The 22,226-nt window shown below is 43.9% G+C and overlaps 1 protein-coding gene across 3 annotated transcripts in view; it reads left to right on the top strand.

The window, feature by feature from the left end:
- The first annotated feature begins 3,372 nt into the window (after nucleotides 1–3,372).
- Nucleotides 3,373–22,226, top strand: part of CLK3 (CDC like kinase 3) — a 31,627-nt gene continuing 12,773 nt past the window's right edge. Inside the window, exons 1-8 of one of the 3 annotated variants that reach the window (XM_089663946.1) lie at nucleotides 3,373–3,518; nucleotides 10,611–10,690; nucleotides 12,285–12,409; nucleotides 15,478–15,670; nucleotides 16,456–16,549; nucleotides 17,151–17,217; nucleotides 17,299–17,415; nucleotides 20,124–20,290. In XM_089663946.1, the coding sequence (XP_089520072.1) occupies nucleotides 12,285–12,409; nucleotides 15,478–15,670; nucleotides 16,456–16,549; nucleotides 17,151–17,217; nucleotides 17,299–17,415; nucleotides 20,124–20,290 (763 nt within the window). In that variant the 5' untranslated portion in view covers nucleotides 3,373–3,518; nucleotides 10,611–10,690. Of the gene's footprint in view, nucleotides 3,519–10,610; nucleotides 10,691–12,284; nucleotides 12,425–15,477; nucleotides 15,671–16,455; nucleotides 16,550–17,150; nucleotides 17,218–17,298; nucleotides 17,416–20,123; nucleotides 20,291–22,226 lie in introns of all 3 variants that reach the window. The other 2 variants (XM_089663944.1, XM_089663945.1) reach the window with 2 other exon arrangements.

Here is a 22,226-nt window from a genome sequence, read left to right as displayed (position 1 = left end):
CCGAGGAAAAGGCCCTGTTCTAAGGTGATGAATAAGCCGGGTTGTGGGGTGAGAAAGGGGTGCAGTTCTGGGGCAATGAAGGGGTGTTGTTGTCCGTAGAGGGGCCCATCTCCATAGTGGTAGAGGGGCCTGAGTTGTCATCTCTTGAGGGTCCCGCATTGTTGTAGACTCCCGTATCATTGGTGGCAGAGGGGCCCATCATGGCAGTGGTAGAGGGGCCCATGTTGTTGGCTCTAGAGCAGCCCGTCATTGTCGGTAGAGGGCTCCGTGTTGTTGGGGAAAGGGGGGCCCATCTCAATAGCAATAGAAAGGTCTGCATTGCTGCTTGTAGAGGAGCCCACGTTGTTGGCAGTAGAGGAACCTGCATTGTTGGTGGTAGAGGGGACTATCTCAGTGGAGGGTGAGGGGCCCATCTCATTGGCAGTAAAGGGACTCATCTCTGAAGGAGTCAAGCGACCCATCCCTATGGTTGCACTCCTCAGAGGGGTGTTGGACCTAATGAAAGGTGAGGAACAGCTGATTTCATAAGCAAGTGCTAACCTGCTAGCTTCTCATCCTCCATGACCTGTCTCCTTCGTCTATGGCACTCATATCCTGCCGTTATCTGACTGACTTTGAGGTATTGGCCAAGTTTTAAGGGTGATGAAAGGGATCCAGTCCTGGGTCGATGTATTGGCCCTACTCTAGGGCAATTAGTAGGCCCAGTTCTGGGGCAAGGTATTGGCGCTGTTCTGGGGTAATGTATTGGCCCTCTTCTTGGGTGGGCCCAGTTCTGGGGCCATGTATTGGCCTGGTTCTGGGGTGATGAAGAGGAACTGTTCCTGGGCAGCGTATTGGCCTTGTTCTGGGGCGATGGAGACCAGTTTTGGGGTGATAAAGGGGCCCAGTTCTGGGACAATAAAGGGGACCAGTTGTGGGTTGATGAAAGGGCCCAGTTCTGAGGTTATGTTTTGGCCCAGTTTGGGGGTGCTCCATTGGCCTGGTTCCAGGGGGATGTATTGGCCCTGTTGTAAGGCGATGCATTGGCCCAGTTCTAGCAGTAGAAGGGTCCATCTTGGTTGTGGTAGAGGGGCCCTTGTCATTGTTGGTAGAGGGACCCACTTCATTGGCAGTAAAGGGACCCATCTTAGCAATCATAGAGGGGCCTCTGTTGTTGTCGATAGAGGGGCCCATCTTTACAGGCATGAGAAACAGTGAGATTGATCCCTCTGTACAAAGTCTTGTATTGAATGTCAACACAGGACTCTGGGCTATGATTGGACACAGCTGATCAGCATATCCCCGCCATGAATCATTGGCTGCAACTTGCTGACAGACTCCTGCACAGCAGGTGACAACATGGGGAGGGGGGGGCACGCATGCGCCTGCCCTAAACCTGGAAGCAGGTAGCAACTTACCAGTATGTTGCTTTGCCTGCAGGGGCCACCTGCCCGTAGTACATTGTGGGTAGGTGGTTTGTAAGTGGGTATAGCTGCTCCTAAGGCCTCTGGTGATCCTACTGAATATTGGTATTAAAAGTAAGGCCCCTTTTACACAGAACAAAAAAAACACAAGGTACTTTATCAGGGTACATTCCACCCTGTACTGCAACGCAGCATATAAATACACCACATAACAATATAGCCCCAATCATACAATACATCTGCCCAACGGTATGATGCCTAACGTGTTGTGTGGAGTAAAGTTCTTCGAACCATCACATCTTGCATGAGGCCACTTACCCCGAAACCATTGCGTGACCCCCAAGGTTCCACCAGAGTACCTAGCAGCACAATATCAGACATGCAGTGCCTGGGTTAAACCTGTCCCACACGTCCTACAAGGCACCACAGCAGAAACCAAACGTTTCAAAAACAGTTCAATATGCAACAAGTGTGATGGGGGTAGGAAGAAGGGTAGGGTGGGGGAAAGCGTTCACAGGCCCGAAGCTTTATTGAAAGGACAAAGACATGCAAGGGAGAGTGCGAGGAGAAATCTTCAGACATCCTCTTCCTTGATGTCCATCAAGTTATAGTCTCTGAGCAGACATTGGAGCAGTCTGCAACAGTCCTCAATGGACATCCTCTCCTATTGGTGGGTGAGGCACTTCCAAGCACACCATAGAGCATCCTTGAAGCAACACAGCACCCACCAGGTGCAATCAATGTCCTGAACAAACGTTTCACAGAAAAGTCCATTTAGCACACCAAAGTGTGTGATGGCTGCCTGTGGCACAAAGTCCTTGAGTTCTGGTTCCAAGACCCTAAACAGGTTCTGACCAAAGGGGCACTCCCACAAAACGTGCTGAGTTTCCTCCTGGATGATGCAAAAGCAGATTGGTGGACCAGACCATACCGTGTAAAAGAAGCAGTGGCGTCCCAAGGCAGGTGCGGGCTGCACCGGGTGACACCGGACCCACTCCACAAAATGGTAAGTTGTAAAGCAAGCCGATGATCCCCCCAGGATGGATCTGATCCATCAAGTGGGGATCGTCAGCTTTCTTTACAACTTACCTTTTCTTGGAACAGTTCCGGTGTCACCCCGTATAGTTTGCATGCCGATGATCCTGCAGGGATCGTCGGCATGCAACCTATACGGGGTGACAGCGGAGTAGCGGCAAGATGTGTCTCCCATGTCAATTGATCGTGCCTGAAACCGGGACATGCACAGTTGCTTCAGGGGGGACATATCTACATGGGAGACACATCTTGCCGCTACACTGGACCCGCTCCAAGAAAAGGTAAGTTGTAAAGAAAGCCGACGATCCCCGCAGGATGGATCGGATCTGCGGATTGAGCATAATGGATCGGAGTCCGATTCATTATGCTCAATCCACAGATCCAATCCATTCTGCTGGGATCGTTGGAGGGGGTGTTAACAAATGTTACTGCACCAGGTGACACCAACCCTAGGTACACCTCTGGAAAGGAGCCTTTGTGTGGAGACACTGTGCAATTACCAATTCCTGCTGAGCAGTAGTCATCGGTTGCTAAGAACACCGACGTCCTAGCAACCAATGTTACATGTGCCCTACTCCCTACCTGCCCAGCTACAAGGACGCTGGGCACTGTGAGGAGCTCTACTGATCTCTAGGGATCTCTGGGGGTCGGAGTGACTGTTAGGGGTCTGGAGGAATTACACGTTTCTGTTTGTTGGGAGTTACTGATAGCTAACCCTTGGTGCAGAGCAGTCTTTTTGCAACTCCTTTTCCATTCACAGTTTGAAAAATGCTGTCCCCACACCGCCTATAACCCGGCCTTGTACGGTACAAGTGACTCATTCCGCCTTTCCCGCCATGTGCGCGTCTTCCTTATTTTGGCATCCAGCACATGTCACGTGTTCCTTGGCCGAACCCGTCCGACCAATCAGAGCGGGAGAGTGCGCCGAGGCTCGGAACGCAGCTGGGCGGGGCTATCGTAGATCGATGTCACGTAGTGGCAGTGCTGGCCGCCGGCGGCTCGGGTGAGAGTGTGAACGGGTGATGTGTGAGGGGAGCGCGACCGGTGCGGTGGTGTGTGCCCATCCCCCCTACACCTCAGGTGAGTGCACGGGAGGTGGGTCTGTCATTGGAGTGCTGTGAATGGCCGGAGCACGCTCTATCATGGTGGAGGTCTGTCATTGGAGTGCTGTGAATGGCCGGAGCACGCTCTATCATGGTGGAGGTCTGTCATTGGAGTGCTGTGAATGGCCGGAGCACGCTCTATCATGGTGGAGGTCTATGGCTCTATCATGGTGGAGGTCTGTCATTGGAGTGCTGTGAATGGCCGACGCATGCTCTATCATGGTGGAGGTCTGTGGCTCTATCATGGTGGAGGTCTGTCATTGGAGTGCTGTGAATGGCCGGAGCACGCTCTATCATCTTGGAGGTCTGTCATTGGAGTGCTGTGAATGGCTGGCGCACGCTCTATCATGTTGGAGGTCTATGGCTCTATCATGGTGGAGGTCTGTCATTGGAGTGCTGTGAATGGCTGGAGCACGCTCTATCATGGTGGAGTTCTGTGGCTCTATCATAGTGGAGATCTGTCATTGGAGTGCTGTGAATGGCCGGCGCACGCTCTATCATGGTGGAGGTCTGTGGCTCTATCATGGTGGAGGTCTGTGGCTCTATCATGGTGGAGGTCTGTGGCTCTATCATGGTGGAGGTCTGTGGCTCTATCATGGTGGAGGTCTGTGGCTCTATCATGGTGGAGGTCTGTGGCTCTATCATGGTGGAGGTCTGTGGCTCTATCATGGTGGAGGTCTGTGGCTCTATCATGGTGGAGGTCTGTGGCTCTATCATGGTGGAGGTCTGTGGCTCTATCATGGTGGAGGTCTGTGGCTCTATCATGGTGGAGATCTGTCATTGGAGTGTTGTGAATGGCCGGAGCATGCTCTATCATGGTGGAGGTCTGTGGCTCTATTGTGGTGGAGGTCTGTCATTGGAGTGCTGTGAATGGCCGGAGCACGCTCCTATCATGGTGGAGGTCTGTGGCTCTATCATTGTGGAGGTCTATAGCTCTGTCATGGTGGAGGTGCGGGGGCTCTTGTCGGGGTGGAGGTTCTGGGGCTCTTGTCGGGGTGGAGGTTCTGGGGCTCTTGTCGGGGTGGAGGTTCTGGGGCTCTTGTCGGGGTGGAGGTTCTGGGGCTCTTGTCGGGGTGGAGGTTCTGGGGCTCTTGTCGGGGTGGAGGTTCTGGGGCTCTTGTCGGGGTGGAGGTTCTGGGGCTCTGTCGGGGTGGAGGTTCCGGGGCTCTCCCACTGGCTGTATCACTCTGGCTCTCTCTGTGGCCGTAGTGATTCAGTATGGAGCCGGCCCCCAGCACTGTGTATTGGTGGTGTGGAGGATTCCTCTGACTTCCTGCCCTCTGTATACATGACTCCTCTGAGCTCCTCCCCCTCCCCCGGTCTTATCTCCTCATTCAGGAGGAATTGTTTTCTTTTGAAGTCTGTTATGATTCTGGTGTCACGTGTAGATATTTGTGTCTTTTATAGGGCGGTTGCACACTGCCGAGCTGTGGTTTGGCTGCAGAACAGCTGCGCTGCTTTCACACTACTTACACTACTTTTTACTGCGTTTTGGGTTTTTTGCACCTGTGAAAAAAGGACAAGGACATGTGACTCAAAAACACACCTGGGGGTGCATTTTTGCCACGGTTTCCATTCATTTCAGTAGGGAGGTGCGTCCAAAAATGCAGCAACCAGGATTTTCTAAAACGCAGCAGACCCGCATTTGATCAGTGTGAAGAGATGCATAGGATTTGTCAGCCTTCTGCCCCTTTCATACAGGTAAACCAATCAGGTACGCCCGTGCCTTTTTTTTTTTTTTTTTTTTTTGGCGGACCCAATGGGACCATCCATTGCCCTCTATGGAGTGGTAGATGTCTGTTACCACCTGCCTGTATCTGTTCCAATGCGCTAAAAACAGACTTTGCCCGTCCGTCAGTCGGATCAGATGACAGATATAAACAATCAGGAAGTACAATTCCAACCACCCATAGAGGACAGCAGGCTGTGTCATCCAGCTGCTCAGTGGGGATCAACGGACAGCCCCCCCCCCCCCCCAGTAGGTGGAGGTCGCCCATGTGAAGAGGGTATTACCTGTGGTTTCCCATAGACATTTTTTATGTCCTGCGCCTTTGAGGCGTTTTCTTAAATTATACCAAAAGTCTCGTGTGATGCATCTGTGGTGCACTTTCAGAAAATGAACCAAAAACGTGCTAATAGAAGTCTGTAGGAAACCACAGGTAATTGGCTGGAAAACCACAGGTACCCTGTGCTGCACCCCACACTGCGGCCAAACCACAGCATGGCAGTGTGACACCACCCTAAGGCCCCTTTCAGACGTGGTGGACCTGTCATGGGATCCACTTGCTCAGCGGGGTCTCCACAGCAATGACAGGTCTTTGTCCGCTCCGCTGCTGCAGAGCGGACACAGACACAGCGTGCTGTTTTCTATGGGGGGTCAGATCAAAACAAACTGCCTGCCTGTTTCCACCCACCTGTCATCTGATCGATCCACCAGATGGTTGGGGAACTGATCCCCAACCATCTGTATTTAGTGGATCAGATGCTGGTGGGTAACAGCGGACACATGTCTGCTGACACCCGCCCGTCCATACAGGGCTATGGATGGTCCAATTGGGTTCACCTGAAAAACTGACAGGCGGACCCGATCGGAACATCAGTGTGAAAGGGGCTCAAGGCTGCTTTCACACTGATCTGTTTTTGCGTTTAAAAAAGCGGAAGAAAAAAAACACGACCATGAAATCCTGTGGAACTCTTCACACTGATCAGTATGTTTTGTAAAATCCTGCTTGCTGCATTTTTGGTGCGGTAAAAAAACGCACCTCTCTATTGAAGTGGATGGAAAGGGTTGCAAAAACACATACAAGAACCCCCCACGGCTGCATTTTTTAGAGTGTTTTTTTTTTTTGAGTCACATGTCAGGTGAAAAATGCGCCAGAAACGCGGGAGAAATGCACATGCATTGTGTGAAAGTAGCCTCATTCCATTCTTTTTGTTTTTTTTGTGCATACACCCTGGTAGATTCTCCAATGAGAGAATTCGGACAAACATTTGTACAAAAATTCTTAACACATTCAATGACTGGACCAATGTCATTTAAAAACTTCCCTTGCTTTTAAACATTTACTTTTATTTTTTAGCTGTGCAGAGGGATTAGAACCCCTGTCAGTTTTTATTACTGCCTGTACTCCTGTTAGGGAGATCGATAATCTCTATTTGTCCTGTTTACTGTTATCAAAAGTGAAAGAAAATGCCAAATTTTGGGTTGTCCCCTGAACAGTAATAGAGGAAATCTTCCAATGGAGACATTATTTTTGGTGACAAGCATAATGGAATCAATCTTGTCAATGTGATCAAAAACAAGTACCGATTTGACCACAATGTCTAGAAAATTTAATGTTCTTGAAAAGAAATATTTTAAATGAAAGTCAATATGTGTATGGCACATTTAAACTTTCCTCTTTTCTATTTCAATGGTTTTATTAATTTTTTAAACCGTATAAAACAGAGGCAATAAAACACGCCCATGCAGGGGCTATCAATTGCACAGATAAACAAAATGCAAAATAAAAAAAAAGGAAAAATAGTGCTCCAACACCAACAGGGCAAAATGTACGCCCACGCAGGGGCTATCAATGGCACATAAGTTACAAACATTAATGTAACTGACTATAACAACTAAATGCAGCTGTCCGGTCACACCAAAAACAGAGAGAGAGAGAAAAAGGAAGAGAGAGGAGAAAAAAAAAGGGGGGGGCAAAGAGCAGGGGTCCAAGAACGCCAATACCGAACGCCATTACATCCCCAGACTAGCCAGGGGGAGTGAGGGAAAGGCATATTGCAACCACGGCTCCCATATTTTCAAAAATTTACGTTGGGAGTCGTTGCGGATACTCGACATCTGTTCATTGAGCATCATAGTGGTCATACGATCCCGCACCCCCTGAAGAGGGACAAACTGACTCTTCCAGGACTGAGCAATCGTTCTAGTGGCGGATAAAAACAGATAGGAAGCCAACTACACTTTCCTCTTTTGACCTTGCTACTACCAGAGGGGTCACTAAAGTTATAAGTCTGCCTCACCACCTGTCTGCGGGACCCTGTTCCCTCACAACTGATATGGTCACCCTCCTCTTCTGTCCTATGCTCCCTCACTCACATCTTCCATCTCTCCCTCTCTTCTGGCACCTTCCGCTCCCATCTAAAACATGCACTACTCACCCCATGAGCCTGAACAACTTAAAGCGGAGTTCCACCCAAAAGTGGAAGCTTTATTAATTAACTGTTAACCGCTTTCCCGCCACCGTATAGCAGACATACTGCAACAGGGCAGCAGGGGTTGCCCAAAATCACGTGTGTGTATATATATACGTGATTTCACATTTCTGGGTAAGGGAAGCACACGCCGCTGTTCGGGGCCTTGGCTTTCAATCACCAGGTTCCGACTGGTGAATACTCGCTGGCACCCGGTGATGGCCGAGTATTCCCGATTGGGGAAGAGAACTGCATAGCAGAGCCATACAAAGCAGTATGCTTACAGTTGACAGCAGAGACACAGCTTACTGTGAAACAGCACAAAGTTAACCCTTTGATCGCCCCACGTGTTAACCTCTTCCTGCCCAGTGCCATTAGTACAGTGTCAGTATTTGTTATTATAAATCATAAACCTTTTTAGTGTCCCAATTTCTAATCCATAATCGCCGTGTGCCTCCAAAAATGCTGTATACCTCCAAAAAATGAAAACGAAACTGGATAGTGTATTATCCTCAGTATAACAGTTATTTAATCTCATATATATACACATATATATAGACAATTGTGCAAACACAAAACATCATGAAAACACGTGAAATAGTGAAGCACTCCATGTGCACTCCTGTATACACACTTCTCTGTGAGCACTCCGTGTGCACTCCTGTATACACACTTCTCTGTGAGCACTCCGTGTGCACTCCTGTATACACACTTCTCTGTGAGCACTCTGTGTGCACTCCTGTATACACACTTCTCTGTGAGCACTCCGTGTGCACTCCTGTATACACACTTCTCTGTGAGCACTCCGTGTGCACTCCTGTATACACACTTCTCTGTGAGCACTCCGTGGACACTTCTGTGTGGCTAAATTAAATACCCTTACCCTAAATAAGTGATATAATGGCCTTCTAAGAGAATACTCCAGTGGGTCATCAATCATCAGAACTGTCCCACAGACTTTTTATCAGATGCCAAATTATCCCTTCCTTCCAATCATGCCTTAATATTCCTCAGAGCCATCCATAGGTACTCATTCATAGAAAGAGAAATAGCCATATAGTGTAGTATATCAAATCCAACAAGATCCAGACTTTATTCCATATGCTTACATTAGATAAAACATAAAACCGCATGTCTTCCCAATTCCCATCCACGCGCAGCTTTCTGGAACGCCAAATAGTGATATAACCTCACTTAAGATGGGCCACTCCGCCACTTCCAGTTACCGTGCAACGTCCAACGTCACATCCCTTGACGTATTTCATCACTTCCTGCCTTCCTCATAAGGGGTCAAGTATTTTTTATTAGCGCTGATCACTGTATTGGTGTCACTGGGGATGTCAGTGACACCAAGTCAGTTTCCCCCAGTGTCAGAATACCCCCTGCAGTCCCACTATACGTTGCTGATTGTCACCATTACTAGTTAATTTAAAAAAAAAAAAATTCCAGTAACTATATCACCATTTGTACATGCTATAACTTTCTCATAAACCAATTAATTTACACGTATTGGGATTTTTTTTAGCAAAGACATGTAGCAGGATACATTTTGGCCTAAATTTATGATGTAATTTAATTGTAATGTTTTCTACTGGACATGCTTAATAGCAAAAAGTAAAAAATATGGGTTTTTTTCTTTCTCAAAATTGTTGGTCTTTTTTTTTATAGCACAAAAAAACAAAGTGCACAGGTGATCAAATACCACCGAAAGAAAGCTCTATTCGTGGAGAAATAAAAGACATAAATTTCATGTGGGTGCAGTGTTGCATGACCGCGCAGTTGTCAGTTAAAATAATGCAGTGCCGTAACGCAAAAAATGACCTGGTCGGAGCAAAATCGTGCCCCATGGGCTTAGGTGCCAAATTGCGCCCCATGGGCTTAGGTGCCAAATTGCGCCCCATGGGCTTAGGTGCCAAATTGCGCCCCATGGGCTTAGGTGCCAAATTGCGCCCCATGGGCTTAGGTGCCAAATTGCGCCCCATGGGCTTAGGTGCCAAATTGCGCCCCATGGGCTTTGGTGCCAAAACTCCTGTCAATAGCAATCCTATATGAACACTTATCTAAGCATGCCACTCTACTCTATCACTTGCGAGTCTGGAATGCACCGCTACAAACTCGCACAGGACCCTTTTTGTAATGGCACTCAAACCGCAATGCATTTGAATCACATCTGTATGAACCACCCCAATAGGAACACATAATATCTAGTCTGTCATGCAATTCTGTGAGTTTGAAAACTCATCCAGAATCACATGTGTGAACCAGGATGGGTCCATTCACACCTGGGCATGGCAGAATTGCTGCGATCACAAAACGCAGGTTCAGGTGTCATTATTTCCAATGGCACCTAAAAACGTGTGGTTTTGCTGTTATTATCATGGAGCAAATCGCATTGCGGAAAGCTTGTCACACAGAAGTTGCCTTGCCCTGGGTGCTGACAAGCCACGCTACGCTGGGAAAAAAAAAACAAAAAACAAAAGCTGGCTCCTAACTTTTTTTTAGCTGGTTCCTAGATTCAAAGCAAATTTTCCGAGCCCTGTTGTAATTGAGCTTTTGTTCCATCTTCTTTTAATATTAGTTAATAATATCCATTTACAGTTAATATTTTCTTGAGCCTCCCTTGTCATATGTTTTAGATCTGTTACTTTGTTTCAAGAGGCCCCTTTATATAAAAAACGAACACTGCGTCTAGGTTTGCATGCTGAGGTGCCATTGAATTGAGATTTACAATGTGCAGTGGATGAGCCTCTTACTTCCCATATAAGGACACACGATATAAAACCGTGTAGGTGGGGGTAAGGGGGATGGTTCGCTAGCTTGCTTTCAGTTGATTTAAACCATTCACCTATCTCTTCTGGTTTTCTCTCCCTTCTAGATTTCTGTTGATTTAAAAAAATACCAACACACAAGCTGAGGAATGAAGTTCCGATTCCTTTTTATTCTACTGTGAAAACAGTTGAGTACCTTGATTTCATTCAGTTGTTTTGTTCAGCAGTGTATAATGACAACTACAACTGAAAGCAGCAGCAATGTGGCTTAACTCTGTGAATAGAATGTGAGCTATAATCAATATATTGTAAAATATGAAACATTTGTTTCGTATTATGTTATGGCTACCAAACGTACAGAACATGAACATTGGATGCAACCAGGGATGGGTCAGCCAACTCTTCCCCTGCAGAATCAAGACTAATTAATAAATAGATTTAAACAGATTTTTTTTTTGTCCCTGTCGTTTACAGCCTATTGTACTGCAAAAACATACACCACAACACATTGTGACCGGCTACATTATGGCAGCCAATTCATTTTAAATGGGTCTTAATGGAAGAGAAATCACTCCATTGTGCTGTGTATGTGCATGGCCATTTATTTTGAATGACACCCCAACTCACATACACAGTGCATTGCGTGAATGGGCCCTAAATTGTGTTTCAGAAATGATCATAGACACTCTTATTCTATATCACATATTCATCTCTTTGTATATTTGTTTTAATTCCTCTATAGTCCACATTACTTTATTTTTAAGAACTGGAGAATCTTTCGTATCCATCCCTTCCATGGACCTAAAACTCCCATGCTGTATGGATAGTTTGCATTATGCTTCTAAACGCAGCACAGTGGCTAAATGGTTAGCACTTCTGCCTGGCAGTACTAGGGTTGCTGGTTCGAATCCCAACCACTGCACCACCAGCCTGGAGTTTGCATGTTCTCCCTGTGACTGTGTGGGTTTCCTTCAGGTACTCCGGTTTCCTCCCACACTCCAAAGACATGCTGGTAGGTTTATTGGCTCCTGTCTAAATTGGCCCTAGTATGTGTAGGTATGAATGTGAGTTAGGGACCTTGGATTGTACGCCTCTTGAGGGTTAGGGACTGATGTGAATGTACAATATATGTATGTAAAGCTTGGCGTAAATTGACAGCACTATAGAAGTACTTGAAATAAATAACATTAACAGGCATTCGCAGTCAACTCCGGTACCTTTGCCTACATAGATAAAAATCCTTGCATTGGACCTGTGAGCAAGCAGTATGAAAAACTGGCTCCTTACTTTTTTTTTTTTTTAGCTGGCTCCAAGACTCAAAGCAAATTTGTTCGGCCCTGCTCTAACTCTTTCTCCTCCTCTGTGCAAAATTAATAAAACTGTTTTGGCTGGAGCTGACCTTTTTATTCAGGCATCTAAGAAAATATATTTCCTTAGAGTCAGAAGTTTATCTCACATGTTGAGTTCTAGTGAATTGCATAAATACTTCTGTATTTCAGAAATGTTAATGGCCATTTTAAATAAGGTGATACATGGTGATTTGTTTACTGGATGTGTCAGCGTTCCTTGGCATTTACAGACTGTGCTCAGTAGTCGCATTATGGGAAGTGCCAGTCAAAATTGATAACCTGACCAGTAAAATAAACGTTTTTCCATTGAAAATGCTAGGACTAATGTAAGGCTTTGGCGTTAACTGCTGTAGTTCCTGTGTGGATTTTTCTGTATTTGTAATAAAATAGGTCTTCTTTTTTGTGTTTTCCTAACATTGTGCTTTCTGTCAGATGTATCACAAGAGGAGGTTCCGGAGTCCTGAAGAGATTCGTGAATGGAAACGAAGGAGACGGTCCCCAAGCTGGGAACACAATGATAGATATAGACGTCAGGAGAATCGAAGATCACCACACAGGTCACGTTCCAGGGGGTACATAGTGTTTATCTGCGTAATAGATCTTAGATATACAAATGTTTAACATATTAACCACTTCCTGTCTGGCCTATTGTAATATGATGGCCAGGCAGGAGCACTGTTGTTTTAGGGTGGATGTTCTCCCGAGAACGCTCTCCGGCATGATCTGTCATCCACTGTGTCCACCGGACATGGCTGGTGCCATGTGATCGCAGTGACCAGTCACAGCAGATCACATGACCGTTTTACTGAATGGATGGCTTCCATTCATTGTGTACTGTTGTGTTTTTCTGATCACCACCCTAGAGTAGTACAGTGCTAATATAGTAGCACTGTATTGCTCTTGTCACAGTATGTTAAAAATAAAAAAAAATTGTAATAAGGAAAAGAAATTGAACTTTTTTTTTTTATGTACTGTCACCATTCTGTGTCCCTGATCACTGCTACATCAGTTATGTAATGCTGTTGATGCACTGGTGACTGTATGTAAAAGAAGAAGAAAGTGAGAATTTTCTTTTTCATATTTCTTAATTTTCCAAAAAATTGTGATAAAATTTGCCATACCTCTTACTGAATACCTTGTCTAGTTTCCAAAAAGGCGTATTTGGGGGGTATTTGTACTGTCCTGGCATTTTTGTGCCTCAAGAAATGAGATAGGCCATCAGTACATCAGGATCAATCGATTTTCATATATATAAAATCATAGATTGTAGACTTTCCTACAGACTAAGTAATATACACTGATTTGGGTTATTTTCACCAAATAAATGTAGCATAATACATTTTGGCCTAAACTGATGAAGAAAAATCATTTGCAAAAGTTTATAATGGAAATGAAAAACACATTTTTTTTGGTCTTTTTTTGTTTAGCAAAAAATAAAAAACCCAGTGGTGATTAAATACCACCATAAGAAAGCTCTGTGTGAACAAAATGATAAAAATTGGGTACAGTCAGTGTTGCATGACCGCACAACTGTCATTCAAAGCGTGACAGCGCTGAAAGCTGAAAATTGGCCTGGGCAAGAAGGAATGTGAAAGTGTCCAGTATTTAAGTGGTTAAGGATGGCGGCTCAGCTTTTCAGTCAGTTGTGACCTTGCGTCTTGAACCCTGAAGCTCCAAAACATGTCATAATGAACTTCCAACAGTAATATGATCTTTTACTGGAAAGTCAGAAGAGCATAGTTTGTTCCTGGATAATCAATAGGAGTTTTTAGCCTGGCATTCAGAAACATCACTGCTTCATATTCCTGGGATGGAATTTGTGAACTTTGAGTATTTGCTTACTGTCCTATAATTGTTCATTTCATTGTGGTAGTTGGCACAACCGCAATACCAACAAAGTACTTATAAAATTTATATTACTTATTAAGTGTTAAGGAATTAAAGGTAAAGAAAAGTCTAAGCAAGCTAGATGGTAAAGGGTATATCAAAATGGGAGAGAGGGCATTTTTACTAAATAATAAATAGGAACATGAGCACAGGAGTGGAGGGAGAGGGTAATGGAGTAGAGAGAAGGCAGATCCCATCCTTGGAATAGTCTCCAGATGATTCTGTTCAAACCATTAATGACTAAGATTAGGACATTCATATTGCAGTCAGGGATTCCATGTATCAAGGAAATTGCCATTGTAGCTCAGTGAAACTAATTACCTTTTAGTATCATGTATAAGCGGTCACTAGGGTAGTTGGAAATGTTTATAAGCGGTCACTAGGGTAGTTGGAAATGTTTTGTGAGTATGAAGTATCATTGTTTGTTTTATTACTTGGTTTGCAAGGTATAGCTACAGATAACCATATATTTGACTAAACCTCTATTAAAGTTGTATAAGGTCCTTCTCCCATTTCAGCAACATTGAGACAAGGTTGGTAAAGGTAACCTGTGAGGATAGAAGTATGGGAGCTGCCATTGCTGCATTGGTTATTAAAGGTGCTCGGGTGCCGGCTTCACTACCCAGTGAGCCTCTGACCTAGAATAAACAAGCAGGGGGAGAGCCCTGACTTTTTGGACATTCCTGGATGTGCTTATTCTTAGCAGTGGTGGCCTTTATATTTATGCCCCCACGGTGTCTTTAAAAATTAAACTTGGTCCAGCATCTTTAACCTCTGTAACCCCACTCGTCATCAGTGAGTCCATCAGAGTGATGCACCAGTAGTGAGATGTGGGAGGTAGTGCTGAACTTCACAAGGAGAAGTTAGAATTTGCATACCAGAGCACCTCTGACTCATGAAGATGTTAACTACCTCTGTACTAGGCGCTTACACCCCCTTCCTGCCCAGGACAATTTTCAGCTTTTAGTGCTGTTGCACTTTGATAATTGCATGGTCTGTCTCATTTTTTTGAGATACATTTTTTTTTTTTTTTCTAAATAATTTTTTTGATTAAGCAAAAAAGATTGATGATTTTGGGGGGGGAGGGGGGGAGCTTAATTTTTTGTTATAACATTTTCCAAATAAATAATTTGGCTGCACTCATGGGTGCTGAGGCTGCACTGAGAGTCGGGGCACCGATGGGGCTGCACTGAGAGTCGGGGCACCGATGGGGCTGCACTGAGAGTCGGGGCACCGATGGGGCTGCACTGAGAGTCGGGGCACCGATGGGGCTCCACTGAGAGTCGGGGCACTGATGGGGCCGCTGTGCTTGGCCTTTTACCATGATCTGTGATTGGCTGTGTCCAAGGACACAGCTGTCGCAGAGCACGCCTGATGCATGCCCCAGGGGTGTGGGGTTGTGGGAGGACATCCATGGATTCCCTCCTAGAACTGGACGACCGCGCTGTAGCTGTCTTTTGGCTATAGCACAGTCCGCAAGCAGTTAAAGGTACATACAGGACCTACAGTAGGTGTCTGTCTTTTTGTAAAAGCTAATAAAAATTGGTTACCCAAATAAAATGCAGTCCCTGGATAGCATATTTACCATTTTCGCTTCTAAAAACAAGCCTATTGTCTTTTTTTTTTTTTCGTCATTTTAGCTATTCAGTTTTCTGTCTTTTAATTGGATTGATATTCCTTTGTAGGTACATATGTGACTAGGTAACTCTTTTTTTAATTTTTTTTTTTCCATCCTCAGGAAGGAAACTTATTGGAGTAAGTCTTACAAGGGACGATCGAGAGAAGTTAGTGTCACTGGCAGTCTGTCATCTCAGAGTGAAAATTACTTTAGACCATCGTATGCAGTAGGGAAGTCTAAGACTGGAAAACATCATAATGGAGCCTCTCGCAGACGCCGTTCTAGGTCTAGGTCAGGCAGCTACTCCTCCTCGGTGAGTATAGAGGACATGGGTGAGTGACATGCAACTACGAATAAGTCTTTTGTGCATTTTAAAGTTAAAATTCTATTCTTTGTAGCATGTAGTTACTACTAATATGCTTCCATAATTTCATCATGAGGAACAATGCAATTAGGTCATATGTTTTAGCATCTCATGCTGCTATTGAGTGATGGGTAATTGAAAATTGAGAGATATGACTCTTATTTAAATATTGCTCTATAGCAGAATCAGCTCTCAGCACTGCCTTTTGCCTGTACAAAGGAGACAGTTATTCACATTGGCTGAATGTAGTTCCATTACTGCATTAACATGGGCTCTAATGGACTTGGCAAAATCAAACTACTTTTTCTAATTGCTGATCTGTGGTATGTGCAGGTGAGGTTTCTTGGAACTGCTAACTAGTCACTGTATTTTGAGGTTTAACACTTTGTGCAATTTCCTTTTTTTGTTATGTGTACTTTTAGATTTTAAATCTTGTAACCTGTAATGCATGTCAGTCCCAGTATTTACACACACATGTATATTTATCTTTTTTTTAAATAAAGGTTAGTTTGTGTAGATTTTTACTTTTATTCTTTTTAATTCAGATCGGCTTCAGTGTTGAGCCGTTTCTAACCTGCACGTCTCCCTTTGCAATATCCCCTATCATTCTATGTTTTTATATGACTGCACACCTCTCAATCTACACCGACTTGGACCTGTGTCTTCTAATTGTAACCATCTCCCTGGTTTCTAACGGAAATGGACGCTGCACCTTGTGGCTGTTGGGGCTACAGAAGAGCCAACGAAGTGCTAAGAGCAGCCAGAATGTAGAAGATGACAAGGAAGGGCACCTGGTGTGCCGGACTGGAGATCGCATCCTGGAGAGATGTACTGACTCCTCTTCCGTAAAATCTTTAACCCTTCTACTCTCCCCAGCTGTACCCTCTGTTTCTCTCCCTATTCTAGAACTACAGGGTGGACTAATGCATAGGGAGAGCCCGTTGCTCTGTATATGTTTGAAACAGACCATTCCCTTCATTCTTGTACAGAGCAGCAGAGCTCCTGCTACTGAGCAGGAGTATTGGTTATCTTATGCAGTGACTATAATGTTGGGGCTAGTGAAGGTACTGTAGGACTGATGATTAGCCTTCTCTTAGATCTCAGAGTTGCATTAAACTGACAGGGTATCAGTATGCAATTAATGGAATCAGTAGCAGTTGTTTTTTCCTTTCTTATCACCTTTTACATATAGAAAGTTTTTTCCAAAGTCTACTGCTTTTTGGGAGGAAGTAATAGCTTTGTATTATTTCTTGGGTCTTCAGTAGCATGCCAGTTGTTAATAGTTGGTAAAAGCTTCCAGAAGCAGTACATAGTAATGGAATAGGTGCACTCTGGAAATCTGCCTAGCAGTGAAGAAGGTGACTGGTCTGCTGCAGCACTTAATTTTCACTACTTTGTTTAAAGTCTATAATTGATTTATGTCTTCCAGATGAAATAGTGGGAAATCTGGGAGAGGGAACATTTGGTAAAGTGGTAGAGTGCCTGGACCGTGACAGGTTTGTACAGATAGATGTTAGACTTTTCACTGCCTATTCTCTTTGGCAATTCTGCTGAATGCGTCTTTGTATTTCTCTCAGAGGCAAAACTCCCGTGGCTCTGAAAATAATACGTAATGTGAAAAAATACAGGGAGGCAGCCTTGCTAGAGATTAATGTCTTAAAGAAGATTCGGGAGCAAGACCAAGAGAATAAATAGTAAGAATTTTTTCTCCCCTCTTGTGAAGACCCTTTGAATTTAATAAATCTGCTTAGAATAATTCATAATGCTCTGTTTATTAGTTTAGCCTTCCAAACTACTTTAGCCTCTTGTGCCTGAAGAGGTTAAAACAAGCTTGGTTATTTTTTATCACTCGGATCTTTGCTTTACTGTAAAAGTGGTCTGGGTAGTTTTATCGCCACCTGATCATGACTCACAGGTATCAAACACCCCAGTGTCTCCAAAAAAAGTGCCTCTCACCTGCCCAGTGCTATCACATAGAAGTTTGTTGCCCCCTCTATGGGTAGCAATAATGTTAAGTGAAAAAAGTGTTTATAAAATATCACAAAAAAAAAACTAAAAACACTTCTCATTGTGTGCACACAAATGCACATTCATGCAAATGATTGCGCAAAACCCCACTTGCCCTCGAGGATTTACCTCCCTTCCTGACCAGGCCATTTTTTTGAGATACAACACTGTGTGTTACGTTAATTGACAATTACGCGGTCATGCAACACTGCACCCAAATGAAATTTTGTCCTTTTTTCCCCACAAATAGAGCTTTATTTCGGTGGTATTTTATCGCCTGTGTTTTTTTTTTTTTTTTGTTTTTGTTTTTTCTCTTTGGAATGTAAACAAAAAAAGACCAGCTGCAATCCATGTTAACTCAGGTACAAGGGGTATGCAGTGCATTATAAGTAAACATTTTTTTGGCCATAAATCTGAAGATGCACTAAACTGCAAGATCCATCTCAAACCCAAGGAACCTCCAAACCCAGACCGCATCCGTTCTCTGTTTTTAGGTGATTAATTCAAATTATAGTTGAATATTTTCACTATAGTTTAGCAGCTATGATCTTTAAAGCTGTAGTGAAGTCTGCTTTTTTTAATTTTTTTTTTTTTTTTGTACCTACACATAGGAGTTATTCACATTTGTAGCAAGCGCACTGCGGTCTGAATTGAGGACACAGTTTGCCTTCAATTCAGAGTTAGAGCATGAGAAATATTTGGTGCACTAAGAAGAAAAAGACTAAATGTTTAATGTGTAAATTCCCTAAAGTCCAAAGGTGGTTAAGGGATGATCCAACAATGCTTGATTCAGTGGCAGCCGATTAAAAAAGAGCTAGAAGAGACTGTGTGACTTATAAAAGTGAGAGAAGAAGCGCCATCTAAGTGCAGCAATATAAGCAAATAATTTATTTCCACAAAATTGGCAACTCACAATAGTAGTAGTCAAATGAGCGCTGGTCAAACTGGTGTCAACCGCTGTGCAGCTCCTGGCCTGTCCCGCTGCAAGCATGTCTCCAAAGCACTCTCCTTGGCTGTGCTGGTGGTTCCCAGTACTTCCTGGTCGGTGTGGATCCTCAGGGCAGACTGGAGTGATGTCAGCTCCAGATACTACAGCAGCAGTAGGCATGGCACGCATTCCGGTCATATGACCTGCAGTGGGACAGGCCAGGAGCTGCACAGCGGTTGACACCAGTTTGACAAGCGCTTATTTGACTACTACTATTGTGAGTTGCCAATTTTGTTGAAGTAAATTATTTGCTTATATTGCTGCACTTAGTGCTGCTTTTCTCACTTTTATGCTTCAATTCAGAGTTCTATGCCAGGATTGTGGCTCCCATCCGCATGCACGGCCGGAGCGCATGAACCCGAAAGGAAGACAAGGTGAAGACGGAAGCCCTGGCATGGGTGACAGCACGTCGCTGGAGAGATCCATTTGACAGGCAAATGTCATAATGTGCTAGTATGTGGTGCACATTATGACATTAACCTGAAGGAGGACTTTTTTTTTTTTTTAAGCAAACTTTACTACTTCTTTAACTAGTTGCTGACCGCAGGTAGCCGACCGACGTCTGCATCTTGGCTGGCCAGTCTTGGGAGGCCGTCATGAAGTCCTCTCAGAACACGCTCTCCTGCGCGCACCCGGCAAGCTGCGTGATCACTGTGTCCTACGAACACAGCTGATCACGTGATGTGGTAAAAGGCCAAACACAGCGGCCTTTTACCATGTGATCAGCCGTGTCCAATGACATGCTGATCACCAGGAAATGCAATTGCCGGTTCTCGGCTGCACTTTCCTCATGCTGTCAGAGCGTGAGGAAAGTACTGCTGAGAATCGGCAGTTGTCAAAGCTGGGATCGGCACCGATCATCAGGGCACTGATGATCGGTGCCCAGCAGTGCCACCCTCCAGTTCGCCCACAAGTGCCCAGCAGTGCCTCCCACCTGTGCCTATCAGTGCCGCCTCATCAATGCACAGTAGTGAAGGAGAAAAATTATCTGTTTGCAAAATTTTATAATAGAAACAAAGAAACTTTTTTTTTTTTCTTATTTTTTGCTCTTTTTTTGTTTATAGCGCAAAAAGTAAAACACCCAGCTGCAAGTAATTACCACCAAAAGAAAGCTCTATTCGTGAGAAATAAAATTATAAAAATGTCATATGGGTATAATGTTGCATGACCGTGCAATTGTCATTCAAAGTACGACACTGCTGAAAGCTGAAAATTGGCCTGATAAAATTTAAAGTAATCCCAAATTGTTTGCAAAGGTGGCATCACACTTTGCATTAAGTAACTTGCCTTCTGAAGTGATATTCTAAAATGGCAATCCTAGTTTGTAGGCAGCTTTATCAATTACTGCATGAAATGACCTGATTTGAATGTTAATGCATTGCTTAACTTTTGTCTCTTTGCTCCCAGCATGTGCGTGTTAATGCGAGATTGGTTTGAATATCATGGACATATGTGCATTGCGTTTGAGCTGCTGGGAAAAAGCACATTTGATTTCCAGAAAGAGAACGACTTTCTGCCATATCCACTTTCTCAAATTCGTCACATAGCCTACCAGGTTTGCAACGCAGTGAAATGTAAGTTTAATAAACACTTGTTGGGAAGTATTTTAATGTGAGTTGATTGCTTGTGTGATATGTTTTTATAAACCTGAGCTGGCCTATAACATTTCTGAGTACGTGTTTTTTAGTCATGTTTTGTTTTTACCTATTTGTATATAGGGAAAAAGACAAAATGTGAATTCCTTTATTTTCTATTAAAATGAAAATTCCAAGGCTGTGCACACAGTCCAAAAGGATCCCTTTTTTAAAAAAGTGGATAACTCAAAGTGATCCCAATTTTTTGCCACTTTTAATTTAAAAAAAACAAAAAAAAAAAAAAACGATTAAAACATGGAGCTGGGTAATGGTGCATTAGATACCAACCATACAGGTTGTACACAGAGCATGGATGGCGGTGAAGAGATAATGTACAGTCACATTAAGTGGGCACATACAGATGAACGGGTTAATATGTAAATGTGCAGGATAGGGGAGTTGAAAGGTTAACATACAAGTCACTGAAGAGTCTCAAAATCAGATGTGTAGGAGTGGAGAGGGGTGGGGAAGGTTGAAGAATAACTTGCATCTGCTTCTGCCCATTCATTCATTAGCTCTTTTCCCTTCCATTCCCCCTTTGTAAGAGGAAGAGGTAGGCTGAGATATGTTTATACACCACATGGTTTATATCTCATTACGATGATTGGTCTCTATATGAGTGATGCCAAATTACAGGTCCACTCAGTTTGGCTATGTATACAGAGTCTGTGACCCAAGCTGTCATTGGACAACTAGGTTCACAGGAATTAGCAGGTGCGCTGGCCACATGATGGTTATTTCAGCAGTAGTGTTTAAAAATCCACCATTTCACTATTTAAAGGTGTACAACAACAGTGTAGTGGCTAATCATTTTCACTTGCAAGACCATGCTAGAATGCATATATGATGGTCAAAGGAGTAAAACACATTTATTGACAGCACAACGATATTTGATATTTCTCATCTTTAAAAGATTATTAAAGAAAAGTTATGCAGCCCTTGCTTTTGTTGATTCATCAAATGTAAAAAATGCAAAAAGCCTACTTTTGGCTTAAAAAAGAAAAAAGAGCAAACAAATGATTCTGTCTTTTAATATGCCCATACGTTATTGTAATGAACATAATATACACCATTTATATGTGAAAATTATAGGAGCAGAGCAATGGCTATACACACACATCTGGAGTTTCTTTTAAGGCCTCATGCACACAGGACGTTAAAAAAAACTCCTAGAAGCTGCCCTCATAGCAGCGTTTTTGCAGAAAAAATGCCTGAAGTTTGTAAAAGTTTACAAGCGTCAAGCATTTGGCATTCATTTCATTGGCCAGAGTGATAATTTATTTCAGCCATTGAAATTAATTAATGCTCACACGCTAAACGCACCTAGTGTTTATTGTTTAGCCACGTCAAGCTTTTTTTCTGCCAAAACGCTGCTGCTCCTGAATTCACTGGCCCTGGGTTTTTTCCCCTGCTGATAATCACTACTGCTACTAAAAGTTTCTAAAGGTCTGTGTGCATGGATACATAGGATAACATTGGGGACCGTTTGGAAGCAGTAAAAAAAAATGCCTGACGCCCATAAAAGTGGCTGCAAAAATGTCCTGTATGCATGAGGCCTAACAGTGAAAAGCTTGCAAGTCCCTTTTTATGTTGTGAATCACAATTATGTTCCACACAAATCCAAAAACATACACTGAAAGTATGTACTGAAGGTACATTTATAAACAGGTTGGTAGACAAGTGGTTTAAATCAAGCTTACAGCTGCTGCTGCAAACAGTCAGTGAATGGTTTTGCAATAAAACTGATCTGGGCAGCTCTAGATCCATCTCCGTCACTTTTCTGGGGCTCTGAAGGATCCCTGATCCTTCCTGTGACTAATGACCCCAGAAGCAACATGTATTCTTCCATAGTCACACCTGTCATTCCTTAATTTAG

This window comes from Staurois parvus, unplaced genomic scaffold (genome assembly GCF_062004578.1).
Source record: "Staurois parvus isolate SC_StPar_1 unplaced genomic scaffold, SC_StPar_1.0 ptg001805l, whole genome shotgun sequence".
NCBI lineage: Eukaryota > Metazoa > Chordata > Amphibia > Anura > Ranidae > Staurois > Staurois parvus.
This window is presented reverse-complemented; position numbering and strand designations above follow the sequence as displayed.